Here is a 22,117-nt window from a genome sequence, read left to right on the forward strand (position 1 = left end):
CATGCTAATATTTTACCCCCCCCCCCCCCCCCCTCCCATGAGCTCCTAATTGGTCTAGTAAGTTTTGAATGGCACCTTGTTGAATGCCTGCTGGGAATCTAAGTACAGCACATCGCTGGGTTTCTCTTCATCCACATTGCTTGTTATTTGCCTGATACCATTTCACTTTCACAAAATTACACTGACTCTAAAACAGAAACTGCTGGAGAAACTCAGCAGGTCTTGCAGCTGAAGGTCTGAACTGAAGGAAGATCACCGGACTCAAAACATTAACTCTGCTTTATCTCCACTGATGCTGCCAGACCTGGTGGGTTTCTCCAGTAATTTCTGTTCTGTTTCAGTTTCCAGCATACACAGTTCTTTGTTTTGTTTTTTTTTCTGTACTGATTCTGCCTGATTGTAGAATCTTAGACCTCTTCAGGAATGAATTCTCGCAGTTTTTTCATTGACTGATGTCTAATTGGTAAATAGATTGTTTCTTTTTGTCTTCTTCCTTTCTTGATTAGAAGTATTACATTAGCAATTTTTCAGTCCACTCGTAGTTGCATTCTTGTGTTCTTTAACACAGAATCATTATTCTCATACAGGATTAATAAATAGCATAAGGTTAATTTACTTAAACAATTCAAACATGCTGACTTAAAATGCAAACTACTTTATAATTGCAAGTTACATCCCTAGTCTGGGTGTTCTTGTACACCAGTCAATGAAGGTAAGCATGCAGGTACAGCAGGTAGTGAAGAAGGCTAATAGCATGCTGGCCTTCATAACTAGAGGGATTGAGTATAGAAGCAAAGTGGTTCTTCTGCAGCTGTACAGGGCCCTGGTGAGACCACACCTGGAGTATTGTGTGCAGTTCTGCTCTCCAAATTTGAGGAAAGACATTCTGGCTATTGAGGGAGTACAGCGTAGGTTCATGAGGTCAATTCCTGGAATGGCGGGACTATCTTATGCTGAAAGACTGGAGCGACTGGGCTTATATACTCTTGAGTTTAGAAGACTGAGAGGGGATCCGATTGAGACATATAGGATTATTAAAGGATTGGACACTCTGGAGGCAGGAAACATGTTTCCACTGATGGGTGAGTGCCGAACCAGAGGAAACAGCTTAAAAATACGGGGTAGACCATTTAGGACAGAGATGAGGAGAAACTTCTTCACCCAGAAAGTGGTGGCTGTGTGGAATGCTCTGCCCCAGAGGTCAGTCGAGGCCCAGTCTCTGGATTCATTTAAGAAGGAGTTGGATAGAGCTCTCAAGGACAATGGAATCAAGGGTTATGGAGATAAGGCAGGAACAGGATACTGATTGAGGATGATCAGCCATGATCATATAGAATGGTGGTGCAGGCTCGAAGGGCAGAATGGCCTACTCCTGCACCTATTGTCTATTGTCTATTGTCTAGTCTAATTTATAGGCAGCATGGTGGCTCAGTGGTTAGCACTGCTGCCTCACAGCGCCAGGGACCCGGGTTCAATTCCCGCCTTGGGCAACCGTGTCTGTGGAGTTTGCACATTCTTCCCGTGTCTGCGAGGGTTTCCTCCGGGTTTTCCGGTTTCCTCCCACAATCCAAAGATGTGCAGGCCAGGTGAATTGGCTATGCTAAATTGTCCATTGTGTTCGGTGCAGTAGTAAACATAGGGGTGGGGAATGGATCTGGCTGGGTTACTCTTCGGAGGGTCAGATGGCCCCTTTCCACACTAAAAGGAATCTAATCTATTGCTGCTTGGAGTCCTTAGAATTGCAGGTCATGTGGTGTCACCCTGGTACTTGGCTCTTAAAGCAACAAAACACGATCCCCTTTTCTCCAAGATAAAAATATATGCAAGGAGAATGAAAAGTACATATATATTGATAATTGCTGAACTATTTACAATGAAGCAAGAATTGAAAAAAAAAGAATTTAAGAGTCTAAGGATCTACGAAATGTGTAGATAGTTTGACAATCACTCGAGTTTTGTGTTGGTACAACTTCTGAAGACCTAGACCTGTAGATGATAACCAGTTAACAATGAGTGACAGTTAATTACAGTTAAATTTTAAGCAAGGCAGGAGACATACGTTCAAGACAGGATAGTTCGTGACTTAGTGGGAAAATTGGAATTGAGATCAGCCAGAAAGGAATCCAGCAGCAGCTTTTCACCAAATCGTACCTACTGAAAGTTGCTAGCGATTCTGAGGCCAGCAGTTCATTTGCTGAACAACCTGGCCTGGGAAGTTGTGGATGCTTTCGGAACAACCTGCAACCAGAGGCCCAGGATCATGGAGGCCTGTACTGGCAGCAGGGGTTTTGTAAAGTGGGTTTCACGGGGTAGGGGTTTCTATGAAACATTGTAGCTCAAGACAAAAAAATCTTTTTCATGCTTCTCCAAAATCCAAAAAGAAGCTCTCCATGACTATTTCTGAGTTTCGGCAGACTGTGATGTAGATTGGTAGAAGCCTCAGAAGAATGGTGTCAATTGTTGAGAATGGTCATTACCCTGAAAAAAATCTTGCACTGAAAACATTAGGAAATCCTCAGAAATTCTAGGCTGTCTTTTAATAGTTTAATGGATAACTCTACAATCCAAATTTTGTTATTTATACCTGCAGACGCTTCAAAATTCAGTGAGAAATCTCTGTACTTAGTAAAGTCAAATTCAAGTTTGATTGGTGATTCAGTTGAATTAATTAAAGTGAATGGAATCGTGGAAGAAGAACCACAGTATATACCATGGAACACGAAAGATTTCTGCAGATAAAGAAGAGTGACATTACAATGTTAGTTAAATTAGATAAATCAGAAAAATATTGAAATGTTCCACAGTACATCCTAATTACACTTTTCTTCAACTTTATGGAATATAGTAGCATTTTTATATTAAGCTAATAACTCAAAAGTAACATCAGAATTCATAGAAGAAAGTCAAATCAAATCTTTGTACAGAATCAAGGAGGAATAATGCTTTTCAGTCAGTTTTTTTAAAATGGCAATATAATTTCCTCATGTTTCAATTGTTAACTGTCTTCATAAAAGCTTATAATGTCCAACATGCTGCTACTTTGGAGCTTGTTGGCAAAGTCATCTGCATAACATGGCCTGATGAGATTATCTCCTTTCTTTTTAGAAGGCCAATTGAAACATTTACTAACTCAGAAGATTAAGGCTACATTTAGTCCAAAAGTTAATCCAAACAAAATTTAATCAATCATTCATGCCATGATAAAATTCACATTATCTGGCAGTTATAGAGTCTTAGAGATGTACAGCACAGAAACAGACCCTTCGCCCAGATATCCTAAATTAATCTAGATCCATTTGTCAGCATTTGGCCATATCTGTCTAAACTCTTCCTATTCACGTACCCGTCCAAATGCCTTTTAAATGTTGTAAATGTACCAGCCTCCCACTACTTCCTTTGGCAGCTCATTCCATGCACCCACTATCTACTGTATGAAAACGTTGCCCCTTAGGTCACTTTTAAATCGTTTCCCTCTCATCCTAAATCTATAACCTCTAGTTTTGGACTCGCCTACCCTGGGGAAAAGACCCTATTTACCCTATCCATGCCCCACATGATTTTATAATTCTCTATAAGGTCACCCTTCAATTCATGAATCTAGAGTTGTATACAGTCTTTTGCATTTATTCAAATATTCATTCCTAATATCACATTATCAATTCAGCTCCAATTATGCTAAATAATTTCCACACTAATACGAGGTTTGAATAAGTTTCTTTGAAATAATTGTAAAGAAAACTAAGTAGGACAGAACTTAAACATAACTAAAAGGAGACACAAAGTCAAAGCATTTTATCTTCCACTCTTCAGGATTGGAATGTAAGAAATCAGGGTTGAAAACTGAACACATGTTATACAGGTTAAGAAAAAGATGATGATTAGTTGGCTATCATTGGCTTGTAGTTACAGTATAAATAGTTAATTTAATAGTTGACACAATGAGCAGGTGACTAGGGCCTTACTCATGAGATTATCAATAAGATTGATCCTGTAGCACATGGAACTATAGGAATACTGACATAAATATTGAATTCACAGGGAGAGAATGAGGTCAGGCATTGTCAATGGTGAGGTTGCAGAGTCCAACAGCATTTAATACAATTGGGAAAAAAGTTCAAATCTGCCTTTGGGGTCTGCATTCTTAAAGATATTGGGCCCCAACCTTCATGGAAAATAAATTGCCTGACAGTGATCCTTGAAACAAGAGGGGTCTGCCAAGTCTAGACATTTTCAGACTCAAGCTACTAATGTCAGTCATGAAGCTTCAGCCCATAGACTCTCAAGGGCTCTTAGTCTTTAAAAATGCCCAGGTTACCTCAGACTGGAAGGGTGAAATAACTCTACAGGTGCTTCTGTCCTTTCACCAAATCACTCTTTATTTACATGTGAAAAGTCCTTGACACTGATCCAGCTCCCTCAAAGCCAGTTCTCGGTGAACATAATGTCTGACACTCCAGTTCTTATCTGTCAATTAGGACTCCCTGATAGGACCAGATTCACAGCCCTAATCAAAGAACTCATATTTTATGAAGTCCACCTGGCTGACCTTGGTACAATCACAACAGAAGACGGTGGCAACATGAGTGGTGTTTAACGGAGCCATTATGACTATTACACAAATGAGTAATATGCCATATAGGTTCATAACATATAGGAGCAGACTTAGGCCTTTCGGTCCTTCGAGTCTGATCCGCCATTCGATCATAGCCAATATGTTCCTCACTCCCATTTTCCTGCTTTGTCCCCATAACCTTTCAACCCATTACCAATTAAAAATCTGTCTCATTCCTCCTTAAATTTACTCACTGTCCCATCCACTGCACTTTGGGGTAGCAAATTCCACAGATTCACTACCTTTCGGGAGAAGTAGTTTCTCCTCAACTCTGTTTTAAATTTGCTGCCCTTATCCTAAGACTATGACCTCTTATCCTATGAATTTCAATGTCAGTGTGATACCTGGTATATTGGCCCTAAGTCCCAAAGACTGGTAGATTGGATCAAACAGCATGTCCTTTCAGTTGTTCATAACAAGTAAGATAATTGAACGAGTTGCTGGATAATCCTGAATGTGTGAAGAATTATGCTGACAATCAATTCAGGATTATCACTCAGCCTTGCATTGTGATGCACTTATGTATACTGGAAGTTGCATGTATACACTTTAAGGGCCTTGTTCCTTACAGGCAAAACAATTATGTACATATACTACACCAAAATACTGACAGGCGTTTGTTGGTTAATTTCTCAGGATAATGCTCTGACTAGTCAATCTACTCACTTGTTTTAAAATTTGAACAAAGCCTGTTTATAACTCTTAATCAGCATTAATGGGAGCATTCTTAATCTGCGCTCTCTTTTCATGCAATCTGAATGATGCCTTTCCCTTATACTGTATTGGTATTCTTGCAAGATGAAAAGCTTTTGATAAAACCTTGAATTTTTTTCATCAGTGCAAATCTTAGTGGACATGATGAAGATACATGGACTACCTGTTTGAACCAGGCTTTGAGTAGTGTGATTGGAGATTCCCAAATGGAGTGTTGGTGGCCTCCCAAACAAACGCTTAGCAAAATGTTATTTTTAAATTTTCAAGGAGCATGAACATGAAATAATTCAGAGTTACAGTAAAGGAATACAGATAAAATACTGACCACATCAATTTCAGCCATTGGTCTTATCACTGATCCACCAACCCGTAGCTTCAATAATTTTGAATTACGAATGTCCAGCTGAGAAAATATCATAAATATTTAATCAGGAAATGTGGAATCTCGGTGTCTTTCAAAACAAACAGATGTTTATTCTTCAGTAATTTTGTTCAAAATATTTGTTTTTGATTTACCTTTAATCTGGTATCAAATTTGAACACTGTTGTTGGATGGAAGAAAATTTTGAAAAGCACATGACCCCCAACTGGTACTATTCCATAAGCAGGAGTTACAGTCATTCCCGGAACAGGATGCACATTTCTTACCTTATAAGCAGAAAAAGGGACAATATAAGTTTGGAGCAAGTTACATTCCTGAATCAACATGGAACGTGATTTGACTCTTTTGCTAACAAGCTGAAAAAAAACTCAGTAAGGTATCACAAAAGTTAACAAGCTGGTTACTGGGATGAGGATTCTGTCCTGTGAGGAGAGATTGCATCAGCAAGGTCCAAATTCCCTTGCACTTGGAAGACTGAGAAGTGATTTCATTGAAACATCTAAATTGCTTAAGACTTGACAAGTTGGATGCCTGGAAGGCATTTCACTTCGCTGTGGATTTTAAAACTGAGGTGCAGCCTTGGAATGAGGATCAGCCTCATATACCTGACAAGAGGTGAAATTTCTTCATTCAGAGTTTTGTGCAACTTTGACATTGCCTGGCAAATGGGTCTGTTGCCCTTTATTGAGGAGGATTACAGTACAAGAATAAAGTCTTGTTACAACTGAAAAGAGCTTTGATGAGACCAAATCTGGAATTCGCAGAGTGCACAGCTTTAGTCTGCATATCAAAAGACAGAATCCTTCCACTGGAGTACAGTAAGTGATCACTTGGAATGAGGCATTTGTTTGATGATGAGATGTCAAGTGTATCGGGCCTATATTCTCTTATGTTTAGAAGAATGAATCTCTTTGAGACATTCAAGATTCTGAAGCGGCTTTTTTGGATTAATGCTAAGAGATTATCTTTGCTGATCAGGAATCTAGCATATCCTCACGATAAGGAACAATTTTTTATGATTTAGATGACGTGAAGTTGCTTTCTTCTCAAAGATCAATGAATTGTTGGAACTCTCAACAGCAGAGGGTTGTGAATCCCAGTGATTGCTATTGACCAGATGGCGAACTGGAGCAGCATTATAAATATTATGATGACAAGAGCAGATCGGAGCAGGGAATTTTGGAACTTGTGCCCTGATTTTACAAAGCCTGTCCATCATCTACAAGCGTTATGAAGTTGAAAGCATGTACTGTACCTTTAAGAGAGAGTGAATGTGCACTGAGAGCTTACAAGCACCAGTCATATGGCTAACTAGCAGTCCCAGAATGTACTGGAAAATTGAAAATATGTAACATCTGGCTGTGAAATAGATACCCGAGTTGGTTGCTGTTTCAGCAACAATTCAAATTTAACCAACCAGCTTAAATCACGCCCCAGGATACTAAAACCCAATCACATACTCTCTATCAAAGGTATCTTTTCATATGAAACATCTTCATAGTAAAAAGAAAGAAAACGACCCAGAGAGATCTTCAGCTGAAAGAAAGACACCGATGGTGACAGCTGCTATATGGTTTTGAAATTAAGTTGATGTAATTTTAATAGGTGTTTTATGGAACAGCATATTGTTATAGAGTTGGAGGCAGCAGTTACGAGAAAGGGGGGGGGGGGCTTAGAGTTGTGATTAGTTGTTGTTTAATGTTCACTTTCAGAGTTAAAGAATAAATTAACATTATCTTCATTATATAGTGGAATTTGGGAGTTTTCCATCACTCATATATTTTAACAAATTATGAGGTGAGGTGAGCTTTTCTGGGTGTTTAGTTTAATTAACAGAGGGGTTCACCACTGTGTTGTAACACAAGGCACGAGTCAGAGTGTGAAGGAATACTCCCCACCTATCTGGATCTAACAACTGTTCTAACAACACACAAGGTATTTGACACTATCCAGGACAAAACAATCCACTTGATTGACATTCATATCCACAAATGTTCTCTTCCTCCACCACTAACACAGATCGGCAGCAATGTACCATCAGAAGATGCAGTGCAAAAATTCACCAAGGCTCCTGAGTCAACACCATCCAAAACCCCTACCATTAACAACTAGAAGGACAGGTATAGCAAATACACAGGAACATCATTGCCTGCAACTTCCCTTCCGAGCTCCTCACCATCCTGACTTGGAAATATATTACCATTCCTTCAGTATTATTAGGTCAAAATCCTGGAACTCCTTCCCTAACAGCATTGTGGGTTCATCTACTCAAAATGGACAAAAGCAGTTCAAGAAGGCAGCTTGCCAACACTTTCTCAAGGGCAACTCGGAATGGGCAATAAATGCTGGCTCAGCCAGCAACACCCACATCCCATGAGTAAATTTTTAAAAATAATCTATCATCAAATATATTTAAGGCTTGGATAGGCAGATGTTTGGTCTTTGGAATCATGGGTTATGGGGAAAGGCTTGAAAGTGGAATTAAAGTCTAAGATCAATCATGACCTTGGTAATGGTGAAGCATGTTTATTAAACTGTCTGGTCAACTCCCATTCCTATTTCTTGCTCCCTTAACCCTCTTTCTCTGTTCTTTGTTCCTTTATTCACTTTGTGAAGGATATTGGGTCACTTCACTTTTTAAAGGCACTTTATAAGTATACATGATGCCAAAATGTATCAAGTTCTAGTTTGTCCTGTATTTGCATTATCTTTCCCATTGAAACCCAACTCCATTGATGTACATGGATAAAAATAATGAAAAATGATTGTGTGGTCAAACATAAACTTTCTCACATTCTAAACTAAAATACTTAACATTTGTTTTCAGCCTTCATACAAATCCAATTGTATTTTTATCAAACAAATAATTGGAAAGAAATTGAAACAACCTAACTAAAAAATCAGTAACTGACAGACCTTAAAGTAAGCATGATGTTGTCCATAATTTTTGAGAATCGCTGTTTTCATGGTGGTTAAATTCCAGGAAGCAGACTTAAAAAGCAGACGATTCTCAGCAAAGCGAATATTCACGTGGCCAAGCTTCAAAACAAAAGAAAATTGCCATTTTGGTTAGATATTACAAGACCCAAATTATTGTATTTTTAAACAAGTTAACTCAGATTTATTGTAGAGTTGAATATTTAACATTGGATCTCCTGTGTTATCATGCACAGTTAAGTCAGAAAATATATTATGATGCAACTGTCCCTGTGAGCTTTGCATTGCTGTTCCCCTCTGTCCACTTTTACTGCTATCACACCCTAATGCATCTTGGTTCTCTCTGTTTCTTGTTCTACAATCTTGGTGTTTTCCTTTTCTGCTTTCAGTTTTTAGATGGGGTGATCAATGGCATGGTATCAAGTTGCATGGAAAGCAGCTGACGAAAGCTAAATTTTCTGGTAGGAGCTGGTGCAGAAATGTGCCTTGTCACTAAACAGTTCTCTTCTCATCTCTCGTGATTCCTATTCTGTCTCATTTTTTTTGACTTCCCACAACATATTCCATTTCCTACCACTTCTTAACCCCAATTCCTCCAGCAACTCAAGGCAGACTATTTAAACAAATGTCAGCAGCTAAATGTTATGAAGGTGCTTCCACTACTGTTTTAACAAAGACTCATGTCCAAAGGGTTGTGAAAATTGCTTCACTTGATGAAAGATTAGTCAAGAGACTCACTGAAACTTTATCTTTAAAAATACACTTTTTGAGCAATAGGTGTTTATGAAGTTGTAAGGCAACTGACACACTGAACGCAGGAGGAATAGACTGCTTTATCTCCATGGGAGAAAAGTATTTTTTTTAAACTTAGATATTCAATAGACAGTTAGTCATTTCAACAGTGTTAAATGGAGTTGCATGCCAGTACCATCCGGAAATCTTTACACAGCTGATTCTAACAAGGGAATTAACCAGGAAATTGAAAATTCCAATGTGCAATTCCTCTGCATCTGGGACCCATTAAAGTAAGAGAATTTGGAGGATTCCAATATATTTGAGCTTAATGGCTGACCAAAAAAGAGGATTAAAAATCTGCTCTAACTTCCGGGTAAATATAAAGCTCATGTGATCTAGCACCTACCAACTTACCTAGCACTCTACCCACCTCATCCACCTGCACCCAAACCACCTCCCAACACACCTACCCTAAATCAACTGTCATCCAATCCAATATTTGTCTGACATACAAACCTTTTCACAGTAGCTGTGAAACAGATTGCCTGTACTGCTGAACATGTAAACTTCAGAATACAGCACACTTGCTACTGCAAAAGAGGATGTGATCTCAATGATAATTGTTTACTCTGCTGGCTCTGATGTTTCCTGGACAGGTCTCTGCAATTTCTTAACAGAAGAACTCTGTCCATGAATCCCTGAATGCAGAATTGAATCACAGCATATAAAGACAGCATGTTTTTATTATTCAGTATTATTGATAGTGGAATGAAATGGGGGAAAAACTGTTTTAAAAACCAAAGATTATTGAAAGATTGCTATATTTTTCAAAAAATACCATTATATTCTTAAAAGTGTTGTTTACACAACCGCTTTGTTCCAGAAGGGAGGGAGCAGTTAGTCATGAGGTACAAATAAAGATTCAGCCAACAATGGGAAGTTATTTAGTTCGTGCTCCAGTGACCATGGACCAGGTTTTCAATGACAAAGGCCATCTGCCTCCTAATAAATATATGACTGGCTCCCAGGTAGCTAAACAGATTGTGGATGTGAATGTTCGAGTTAGAAATCTCGGACCACTGAAAAAAGAGCTGTTCTTCCTTTGCAATAAAAACAAATTCAAGCTTAACGAAAGCCAGTTTACTTTCCTCATGAGAATGGTCCCAGGAATGAAAAACTTAACATATGGGGAATGTTTGAGTAATCTGGGTCTATACTTGATGGAGGTTAGAAGGATGAGGGAGTATCTAATTGAAACATACAGAATACTGAATGGCCTGGACAGAGTAGATGTTGGGAAGATGTTTCAATTGGTAGGAGAGACCCGAGGGCATAGCCTTAGAGTAAAGGAAAGACCTTTTAGAATGGAGATAAGGAGAGTGGTGAATCTATGGGATTTAAACTAGTAGATGTGACAAGACCAGAGGGCATAAGTTTAAGGTGAGGAGCAAGTGGTTTAGAGGAGATTTGATAAAAGCTATTTTCACCCAGATGATGGTAGAAATATGAAACTTGCTGCCTGAAAGGGTGGTGGAGGCAGGTGCTCCAGCAACTTTTAAGAAACATCTGGAAGAATACTTTAAACACCAGGGCATAGCAGGCTATAGACCAAGTATTGGTAAATAGGATTAGTGTAGTTCAGTATTGGTTGGTCAGCACAGCAATGGTGGGCTGAAGGCCCTGTCTAGCTAACGACATCCAACCTACCAACCCATCCCAATGTCAATTGGATTCCTCAACCATACTAGGCATTTGGAAGGGACGTTACCAATGGCTGCCACTGCTCCTAGTGGTACTGTCTACAATAGAGTACTGCCAATCTCTGATTGACCAATAGCTCTCTGGGGGTGTTCAGGTTATATTCCTGCCTACAGGCGATACAGGTCAGACCTTGTCACTTGGAATAAATTCCAACCAAGTCTCTGAAAGCACAGCAATCATTCAGCACTGCAGTGAATTGCTGGTCTAAATTTGTGCTCAACCATCTGGAATGAGGCTTGATGCCACCAATCTTGAGAGTAAAGGAATGGTGCCAGTGAGCTCAGGGCAATGAGATGATCTAGCAAAATAAGTTAATATATTGTAGATATCTCCTAATGAAATCTGAACTGAGTTATTCTTTTCTGACTGAAGATTACAGAAATGAAAAAAACTAAGAACGAAGCAAATGAAACATTTGAATTCATAAAAGATAGTGCTTTAAAACAGAAGATATAATTTAAATTGGAACAGCTTATATCCTTCATTGCCACATGACTACTAAAGGCAACTGCATGCATTCCTATGAATCAGGAGAATTAAATGCCTGGAGTACAAATTATAAGTAAAATTTAACATGAATATAGTATTTCCAAATCGAATAAGAAACCCTTCTAACAATTCCTACAGGTTGTTGAAGACAATGGATACAAAAGGTACAGCATCCTGTATTAGAAGACAGATGAAGCTAATTCATATTCATTAACAAATTAAGCAAATATAAAGTATATATTCAAACTCATTTTAGAGCAGACCATTTTAAAATAAAATTGTACCTTAGCAATACATTTCAATCTCAGTTTGTTCCCGTGATGTACAATAAGGTCGAACTCTCCTTCCTTAGGGGAGAAGAATGAGGCATGCCAGGCCACTTCACATTCCAGATCATTGAAAGCATCCACGATGCCTGCATAAAGTATAGTTCACAAGTAATGTTATAATGAACAACACAATTGGAAGAATTGAGGTGATATTAAGGTGAGATAATAGGTATTTTCTTCCTCAGGTTCTCATAGCTAACTTTTCCCTTCATAGAATAGTCATGGCCATTTGGCCCATCGCGTATGCATCATTCTTTGATGGAGCTATCTAATTAGCACTCAGCTCTGCTACCAGATCACCTTCAATTTCTTTTTCCCCTCAAACGGTTATTCAATTTTCTTTTGAAAGTCACTGTTGAATTTGCTTTCACTATCCTTTCAGATCATGCTTTGTAGGTCACAATAACTTGTGGCATAAAGAAATAGGTTGTTAGATAAATAAACAAGGTTCAAGCTATGAGAAAAGGTTATACAGGTTGGGATTGTTTTACTTGGAGCAGCGAAGATTGAGTGTTGACAAGATAGACGGGTAAAAGATTACAAGGGGCACAGATCGGAAGATAAGAAGGCACTTTTTTTTAAGCATTCACAGAAAGGTCAATAACTAGTAGACATAGATTTAAGATAAGAGGTAGAAGACTAACAGGAAAGTTGAGGAGGTCTTTTGTTCAGGAACTCACTGTCTGAGAGGCTGACTGGGTCAAAACCTCTTGTGACATTTAAGCAGTATTTATATAGCTGCTTGCATTGTGACAGCCTCCTAGGGTATAGGCCTGAAGCTGGAACATGGGATGAGTGTAGCCATATCTTTGTTGATTGGTGTGGACAAGGTGGGTGAATGCCTTCCTTCTGTGCTATTAGTGTCTTTGAGTGTACAAATCAGTTTTAGTCTGATTACTGGAAATAGTTTTTGCTTATTTACTCGATCAAATGCATGCCTCTATCATAACTCCTTTTAATCTTGTTTGCTCTAAGAAGGACACCCTAACTTCTCCAGTCATATATGTCTGGTACAACACTCCTCACCATCCTTTCTAATGTCTTAGCATTCTTCCAAATACACAGTTGTCTGAGGCCAAACCAACGTATAATGGGGGTTTAGTATGGATTTCTGGCATCTTGTACTCTACGGTGAAATCTTCTGAATTTAGATATTGCTGGAACAGCAGAACTATTTACAGTCATTGGCAGACTTTGCCAGGGCTCCTCCACAGAACCACGACCTTAGCATCCACCTTCCAGATTCCCTGACCAATCAAAGTGAAATGATGAGCTAGATCTATCAAAGGGTGAATTTCTAATACAGGATCACGACGTGGGCTAGAAGGACTTACAACATTTGCAGAGGCTGAGGCTGCAGAGCCGTACAAAATGGAGAACAGACCTAAGAAGGCTGCTCCTTGATTCTCTTTGTCTCTCACCTGGTGGTCCTATTGTAGGATCTGAGAGACTGCAGTGAGGCACGCTCTAAGGATGGAAGGATTTCCACCCAGGCAGACATGGATGAATGCTCAAACGGAGTCTGCAAAAGGAGCATAATCGCTCCAACCTGGAGACAGCACACCTAAGGAATTTAGGACTCCAGGAGGGCATGACAATTGAGAGGCATAATATCAAGCCTGACACTGTGACCTTGACAACATTCTACTCCACAACACTGTTGAGGACAACAGTTTGCAGTTTCACTCATTTCTCTCTCTGCTGCCAATTCCTCACTTCTCATCTAAACTATCACCACACAGCCTCATCCTTTTGCTGTCTTGCAAAGTTAGCCTCCCCAATGTTACCCTTCCCACTAAAACCATTAAGAATGCTCACTCATCTCTGTTTTCTCTCCTTACAGAAGAGAACACACAACGTGCTGAAAGCAGAGACTGAGGCCAGGTCTTTCCAGACAGACCACAGTGTCCATTCCTTCTGCCATGTGAGAGGCATGTAAATCCACAAAACCATAAGGACATAGGAACAAAAGTAGGCCATTTGGTCCATTGTGTTTGATCTGTCATTCAATGATATCACGGCTAATTAGATAATCCTCAATTTTATTTTTCTGCCTTTTAAAGTCTATCCATCTCAGCCTTGAATATACATGACTCAGCCTTATGTGGGGAAGAATTCTACAGATTCACCATTCTCTGAGAAGAATTTCCTTTTCATCACTCTCTGTAACTCAGGAGAATTCAGCTATATCTGCCAGTGTTACCGACAGTGTCTCTGATGGTGGTGTCTCTGATAGCGGGATCTCTGACAGTGGTATTTCTAAAGCTGGAGTCTCGATGATGGTGTTTCTGATGGTAATGTCTCAGATGTTGATGTCTTTGATGGAAATGCCTCTGATGGTGGTGTTTCTGATGGTGGTGCGTCTGATGATAATGTCTCTGGCAGAGGTGTTTCTGATGATGATATTTCTAATGTTGATGTTTCTGATGGTGATATCTTTGATGGCAAATTCTCTGATGATGGTATTCTGATGGTGTTGTCTTTGATAGTTATTGTGTTACTAATGCTACTTTAAAGGTAGGAAAGAATGACTTGATTAATTTACTCTCTTTTTGCTTCTTCCTCTAGCTAACTTAATTTTTACAACAAATACCTCCATCAGGTCGGATAAAGAATGCGATTCCATCTTCTGAGAGGATTGGACTCCAGCTGAATTGTGCAGGGTAGTTCCGCCTGTTGTAAAGCCGCACAGTTGTTCTGAAGCCCGTTTCTGCTAGAAACCCATAGTTTGGGGTCAGCACCACCTCATTGGTTGACAGCTCAAGAGCCACACAAACCACATTTGCCAGTATTAATATACGACCGACGTGATGATTATTTATCTTGTAGTCTATTGACCTGCATCATAAAAGAAAGTTAATATTTTTGCAATACCAGCTGAAGAAACAAGCATTATTGATCACAATACCTCCAATACTAACAGATGGTTCTGTTTAAAATCCTAGAAAAATATGAGCTCCTCTCAGTCTATTGCATACCTATCAAGTGTCCTGCCCAGCATTAACACTGCTTTTCTAATCTGAAGACAGTTGCATCCGTTTTTGCATTGCCCAATATGTGATAGAAATTAAGATACAGCAAATACTTATTGGGAAAGGGAGTTGTAAATGAATCAAATTTACCAATCGTAAAATCCACAATTTAAAACAACTTTAAATTGTGCCCATTTCAAAACAGCATTCAGATTCTCAAACTACACTTAGGAGTCCAAGATGTCACATCACCAACACTAATAAGCATGCCAAATGCAAACTTTACAGATGGTAGCTATCATTGCTGATTGAACATTACAAGGTAGTATTGTAAAGAAAAGTTGCTTCAATTCATCCAACTTCACTTTCTATTTTCATACCTCAGCAACATTCTTTCAAGTTATTCTTGACAACCAAGTGATTGTAGCAAATTACAAGTTGCTGTCGTATTCAATTCAGAAATTCCTTTTAGAAACACTGTCATCAACTCATTTAGTAAGCATACTATCTGTGTGGATCTGAGCCATACAAGCCATACATTCCAATACTCAGTCTCTCCTTTCACACATCAGTGAATTAGTTGTGCTTTTAGCCAGGCAGCAATTGTAATGTCAGAATTAAAATCAGCATGAGTCAATGAGAGAGTTCATGCTCCTGATTTTTATCCAGTAATCTCAGCTGAAATTCTGAGATTGCACAGTTAGGTAAGGACAAGAACAGGATTAGCAATAGAGCACAATTTTATTGGTGTATTCAAGGTTAATGTCAGATTTGTGACAGAATTAGATGAAACGTCCATTGAGGCCCATAATATCAAGAGCACTTCTCACCATCTGTTATACTTTCGATAAATGGTGTGGTGAGTTTCCTGCTGGGCACTGGGAAGTTGCCTATTAAGGGAGATTAGCTTGTTAAATATCTTGTTAACTGCCCAACTTATCTCATTAATATGCAATTTCCTATGTTATCAAACACACTAAACAGCTAAACGCAATTGATCCACTAACTCTGATCTACATACAAAACACTTCTACACTTCTGTGCTGCACCAACAATTATTGTTATAATACTGCTGCAAGGACACAGTGTGCTCATGGATATGAACTCAGCTCATGGACTGGTCCAGGCTGTATCTTCAGCCTCTTCACCTGCTATCACAACACTCACTCATTCAGAGCCTACCTGGATGCTCATAGTATTCCTGCCTTGCATTGCTTTACCTTTGTGCACTTTGCCACTAGGCCCATATTAATATTGAAAGAAGAACAGAAATTGCTGGAGAAACTCATTCAGTCTGACAGCATCTATGGAGAGAAAGCAAATTAATGTTACAGGTCCACCCATGGACTCTGAAGAAGGGTCACTGAACGAGAAACTTTAACTCTGCTTTCTCTCCACAGATGCTGTCAGACTGAATGAGTTTCTCCAACAATTTCTGTTTCTTTTGTTTCAGATTTCCAGTATCTGCAGTTATTTGTTTTATCACATTACTACTGTTTTATTGTGCTGTTTAGAGCAGGCACAAAGGCAGGAAGCTTGTCACGGTTGTCAGCAGGCTTCAGTCAAGTCTAGGAGTTATCCTTCAGCCAGGGAATCTGAATGACTCAAGTTCAGGGTAGCCTCTGATACCAGCTCAGGAACTTGGACATGAGCAGTCAGCCACCAGGAGACATCTGAGTCAGGGTGTTCTCCTTGTAAGGAGTGAGGAGCTGAATGTCAGTTAGCCCACCAGCTTTGCCCCATCGAGGGTTGTATTCTTCCTTGATTGAAAGTGAGGCAAAGGTCAAGGGAGGTGAATTTGGTTGGCTCTTTTGTTACATTCCATCCACGCAGTGAGTTGTCCTGATTGAGTGAGGAGGCAGTGCAGAGGTCACGCAGGGTTAATGGTGCTGGGGCTTGAGGTGGATGAGAGTGAGTGAGTTAAGATGCTGCAAACAATAGTGAGGGTGGTAGACAGTTTAGTCTGGATGGGAGGTCAGTACAATAGCAGAGATAGAGTGAGTGTGAGCTATTGGCGGGATGGCCTACTCCCAACATTGTGAGGCATTAATCCAGATGGTTGAGACTGCAGTAGCCTGGGTGACAATCTCAGATCAGGTTGGCATGATCTGGTGTTGCTGCCTCCACTGCTGTTCCTGGGGGAAGGAGTCCTGCCTCTGCACTACCCCATCCAGCAGTCCTGCCTGCGATGCAAGGCACCAATTTCCACCTGTTTGTCATGTCTGGGATGAAAGCCTGGAACTGCGCAGGGTAACTCTGCCTGACAGTGTTTGCTTGTCCAGGTGCACAACAAACTTTAAAGATGGGACAGTTGCCAGGGTTGCCGGTGAATTCTGGGATATCCTGGCTGTACAGAATTGTTCTTGGAATGGTGATTGGTAAGATGGGACTAAATTCAGACATGAGGGACGCCATTGGGTAGGGAAGGTAGTTAATAAGGTGAGTTTGGCAAGATACTGCAAGAAATATTGCAAGGCCTCGCAATGAAATACCCTCCAAAAAGACAACGCAACTGGCACTGAGCCAAAAGAACATAACATTCAGCCCAGGGAAAAAACAGGAGGAGTAGGCCATTCAGAGCATCGAGCCTGCTCCACTATTCAAGAGTGTGGTGCTGGAAAAGCACAGCAGGTCAGGCAGCAATCTTGGAGCAGGAGAATCGATGTTTCAAGCATAAGCATTTCATCTCCTGCTCCTCAGATGCTGCCTGACTGCTGTGCTTTTCCAGCACCACACTCTCGACTCTGATCTCTAGCATCTGCAGTCCTCACTTTCTCCTGCTCCACTCTTGAAAATGATCATGGCTGGGCCTCTCTGTCAATGTCATACTCCTGCCCTCTACCCAGAGCCCTCGACACCTTTAACTTGTAGAAATCTATCTATTTCTTCCTTAAATATATTCAGTGACTTGGCCAGGTTCATTCCCCAATACCAAATCCAATGTGGCCTCGCCCTTTATTGGCCTGTCTACATACTGTGTCAGGAAACCCTCCTGCACACATTGGACAAAAATTGACCCATCTAAACTATAGAATTCCCAGTCAATATTTGAAAAATTAAAATCCCTCATAACAACTACTCTGTCACTCTCGCTCCTAAACTGAATAATTTTTACTATTCTTTCCCACCTACCCCAGAAAGAGCCCCAATTATCTGTGGAACTATTCGGAGGCCAAACACTCCCAACAGGGCCTCCTTTCCTTTCCAGTTTCTAACCTCAGCCCATACTATCTCAGTAGAAAAGCTCTCAAACATCCTTTCTGCAACCATAATACTGTCCTGGACTAACAATGCCACACGTCCCACTCTTTTACCATTTTCTCTGTTCTTACTGAAACTTCTAAATCCCAGAATCTGCAACAACCATTCCTGTCCCTGCTCAATCCATGTGTCCGAAATGGCCACAAAATCAAAATCCCAGGTACCAACCCATACTGCAAGTTCACCCACCTTATTCCAGATGCTCCTGGCATTGAAGTAGACACACTTCAAACCAACTTCTTGCTTGCCAGTGCCCTCTTGCGACCTTGAAACCTTATTTCGGACCTCACTACTTTCAACCTCCTGTATACTCAAGCTACAATCTGGGTTCCTATCCCTCTGCTGAATTAGCTTAAACCTACCCAAAGAGCATTAGCAAATATCCCACCCAGAATATTGATAGCCCTCTGGTTCAGGTGAAGACCATCCTGTTTGCAGTGGCCTACCTACCCCAGAAAGAGCCCCAATTATCCAGGAATCCAAAACCTTCCGTCCTGTATCATCCCTGTAGTCAAGTGTTCAACTCTTCTCTCTACCTATTCATTGCCTCACTAGCATGTGGCATGGGCAACAAACCAAAGATAACAATTTTGTCTGTCCTAGCTCTAAGCTTCCACCCTAGCTGCCTGAATTTCTGCTGTACTTCCCCATCTCTCTTCCTACCTATGCCGTTGGTGCGTATGTGGACAACAACTTGGGGCTGCTTCCCCTTCCCCTCAAGGATCCTGAAAACATGATCAGAGACATCATGACCCCGGCATCTGGGTGACAACACACCAACGGTGAGTCTCCCACGTTCCCATATTACCTCCTATCTGTCCCCCAATGACTAATGCTCTGCTCCTCTTCCCCTTCCTTTCTGAGTAACAGGGACAGACTCTGTGCCAGAGATCCATGCCCCATTGCTTATCCCTGGTAAGTCAATTCCCCCAACAGAGTCCAAAACGGTATACTTGTTGTTGAAGGGAACGGCCACAGGGGATCCCTGCACTGCCTGCCGGTTCCCTTTCTGTGCCCTGACAGTAACCCATTCCTGAAGAAGGGCTTATGTCCGAAATGTCGATTCTCCTTCTCCTTTGATGCTGCCTGACCTGCTGCGCTTTTCCAGCAACACATTTTTAAGCTCTGATCCCCAGCATCTGCAGTCCTCACTTTCTCCTAGTAACCCATCTACCCCTTCTCTTGTACCTGAGGTGTGACTACCTCCCTGTAAGTCCTCTCAATAACCCCCTACGCCTCCCAAATGATCTGAAGTTCATCCAGCTCCAGCTCCAGTTCCCTAACACAGTTCTCGAGGAGCCAGCGTTGGGTGCACTTCCCACAGATACAGTGGTGACCCTTACCTCCCACATTCTGCAGGAGGAACATTCAACTGCCCTAACTTCCATTCCTACTATTCTAAATTCCCAACGAGATTACTGAAAACTAAAAAAAAATAAAAACTAGTCCATTTAATTCACTTAATCTGGTGCACAGAGCTTTTTTTTCTGGTTAGAGGAGGAGGATGGGTGGGAGATACTACCCGAGTAGTCCTTCGGGTAAAGCAACTGCCCGAATATAAATCCTCACTTACCCAGCAGTCCCACGTCCACTCCTGCTCAACATGCGCTCCACCTATACACGAGTTAAATTTACCTTCCTGTCGGGCCTCTGGTCCTCACTGTCACTCCTCCTACTTCAACTGCCATCGAAGAAATGAAGACCACTGAACCCCCGAGATAAGCTTATATACTTTAAACTTACCTTCCCATTGGGCCTCTGTCACTCCTCCCATTTCAACTGCTGCCAAAAAAATAAAGACTTGGATGCTAACTTTTTTGTAATGTGTTCATGGGACCCCGAAATACCTCTGTGCTGTAGATTTCTGCACCTCTCTGTACTTAAATAATATTCTTCACTTCTATTTTCCCTGTTTAACCTATCTGGATCTTTTTCAGACCATTAAAGCCATCCTCACCACTTGCATTCACACTTATCTGTATGTCATCCACAAACTTAACTGCAGTACATTCACTTTCTTATCCAAGTCATGAATATATATTGGAAATAATTATGGTTGCAGTATTTATTCCTGTGGCACTAGTTACAATTTGTTAGTCTGAAAATATCCTGTCTTATCATAACTCTCCGTCGTCTATTAGCTAGCCAGTCCTCTATCCATTCTAATATACTAACCACAATACCATGGGTTCTTACCTTGTTAAGTAACCTTATGTGTGGTACCTTATTAAATGCATTCTGAAAATCCAAATATATTACACCCATTGCTACCCCTTTAACTATCCTACTTGTTAACTCCTCAAAGAATTCTAATCTGGAAATTGAGACCGACTTTAAGTTATGCTTTTGAAAATGTTTATTATTTTTTCCAAGACCCTTCAGCAAAGTAAATGGAAACACACTTGCTTAAACTTTCAATAAGGTCCCCAGTGCATCTGAGTGGCATAAGACCTCAGAAGGTAAGAACAATAATTTATACTTAATTTGCTACAACATCAAAACACATGAGGCAGTGTGGAGTTGAAATTAACAATGGACAAGGACTCAAACTGTACAGTATCGCACTGTTTGCCCATGAAATGTCCATTGCATGTTTGTTTAAGTGGACTTGAATAGAAATGAATATTAGACTGACATATGAGAGGCAAAAAAGACTATTTTGCCTGCTTTGTCACCACCTTCATATTCAATTAACCAAAATCAACTTATTTATTTATTTTCATTTATTTATGTTCACTGACAGTTTGCTTCTCTATTGAAAAACAAAGCAATTCTTCTTTGAAACTTACTTTTGAAATGCTCCCTCTGATGTAGACTCAAATATTATAGGTAGGCAAGCTGCGGACATGGGTGGTACCACCTGAGATAATGGGCTGGATTCCCGGAGTTCTGGATAGTCAGCTGTCACTTCAATTAGTATGTAAGTGGGTAAGTTGTTCACAATATTTAAAATCTGCTTTGATGTTGAATATACACAAACATTTCCAAAGTCAATTGTAGTTGGACCTGAAGTTTAAAAAAAATTCAAAAACAAATTGTACCAAACAAATTGCCTTTGTCATAGATTAAATGCAATTCCACAGGGGACAAAAGGTAGCAGTTCCGTGATCATTAAGTACATTTTTCACGATCAAAACTTGAGGGAGTGGGTACTGGATTCTTAGAAAAACGAAAAGTGGAACTGTATACAATTCATAGTGCAGCAATGTTACAACAACAACAATAATATTGTTGCTTATATTCTAATGCCTAATCTCATGAATTATTTCTGGACCAAAATTACTGTCAAAGCTTACTCTATTTAAAGTTGTTCATGATTAAGATTTAAATATGATGATTTTTAAAACTATGCTTTCCTTTTGTTAGTTAAAGGGAATAATTTGCAAGGGAACAGAGCAAAAACAAGCTTAGAGATTAAAATATTTACTCTCCAACCAGATTTAGTGAATTATTAATTTCCATTATTTTCTCATTATCCGAATTTTCTCATTTCCATTATTTTCTCATTAACCTCGATTATCCGAATATCAATTATCCGAATATCAGTTTATCCGAGGGGATCTCAAGGTCCCGATAGAAACATTACGTCAAAGAGCTGTTTCAACCCTGATCGCGTCTTTTGTTTACAGGTATAATGATTAAAAACAAACTCAGCTCACTGAAATGCTGCTGAGAACAGTCCTGGACAGTCCAGGCACCGTCTCCAAATGACTGACTTCCCGCTCTTTCTCTCTCCCCTCACACTTTCCCTGGAGTTCTACGTAGGGGTGAACCCTAAACCCCCCTGCCCCAGATAATCACTTTAACATTGTACTGTACTGGGCAGAAGTGGAACCTGTCAAAAGGTTGTGTGCGTGTGTGCACACGCATGCTATTTGGATATTACCCCACAAAGGCAGCAGCAGTCTTACTGTTAATGTACAGT

The 22,117-nt window shown here is 40.2% G+C and overlaps 1 protein-coding gene across 1 annotated transcript in view; it reads right to left on the reverse strand.

The window, feature by feature from the left end:
- The window catches only part of LOC122555067 (cilia and flagella-associated protein 47-like), a 497,478-nt gene that overhangs the window by 395,283 nt on the left and 80,078 nt on the right, over nucleotides 1–22,117 (reverse strand). Inside the window, 7 exon segments of the mRNA XM_043700727.2 lie at nucleotides 2,585–2,729; nucleotides 5,652–5,729; nucleotides 5,843–5,974; nucleotides 8,625–8,747; nucleotides 11,915–12,045; nucleotides 14,553–14,797; nucleotides 20,982–21,198. Of these exon segments, the coding sequence (XP_043556662.2) occupies nucleotides 2,585–2,729; nucleotides 5,652–5,729; nucleotides 5,843–5,974; nucleotides 8,625–8,747; nucleotides 11,915–12,045; nucleotides 14,553–14,797; nucleotides 20,982–21,198 (1,071 nt within the window).

Source organism: Chiloscyllium plagiosum, unplaced genomic scaffold (assembly GCF_037043375.1).
Source record: "Chiloscyllium plagiosum isolate Xiang-an unplaced genomic scaffold, Cpla_swu_hap1 HiC_scaffold_12, whole genome shotgun sequence".
NCBI classification, from domain to species: Eukaryota; Metazoa; Chordata; class Chondrichthyes; order Orectolobiformes; family Hemiscylliidae; genus Chiloscyllium; species Chiloscyllium plagiosum.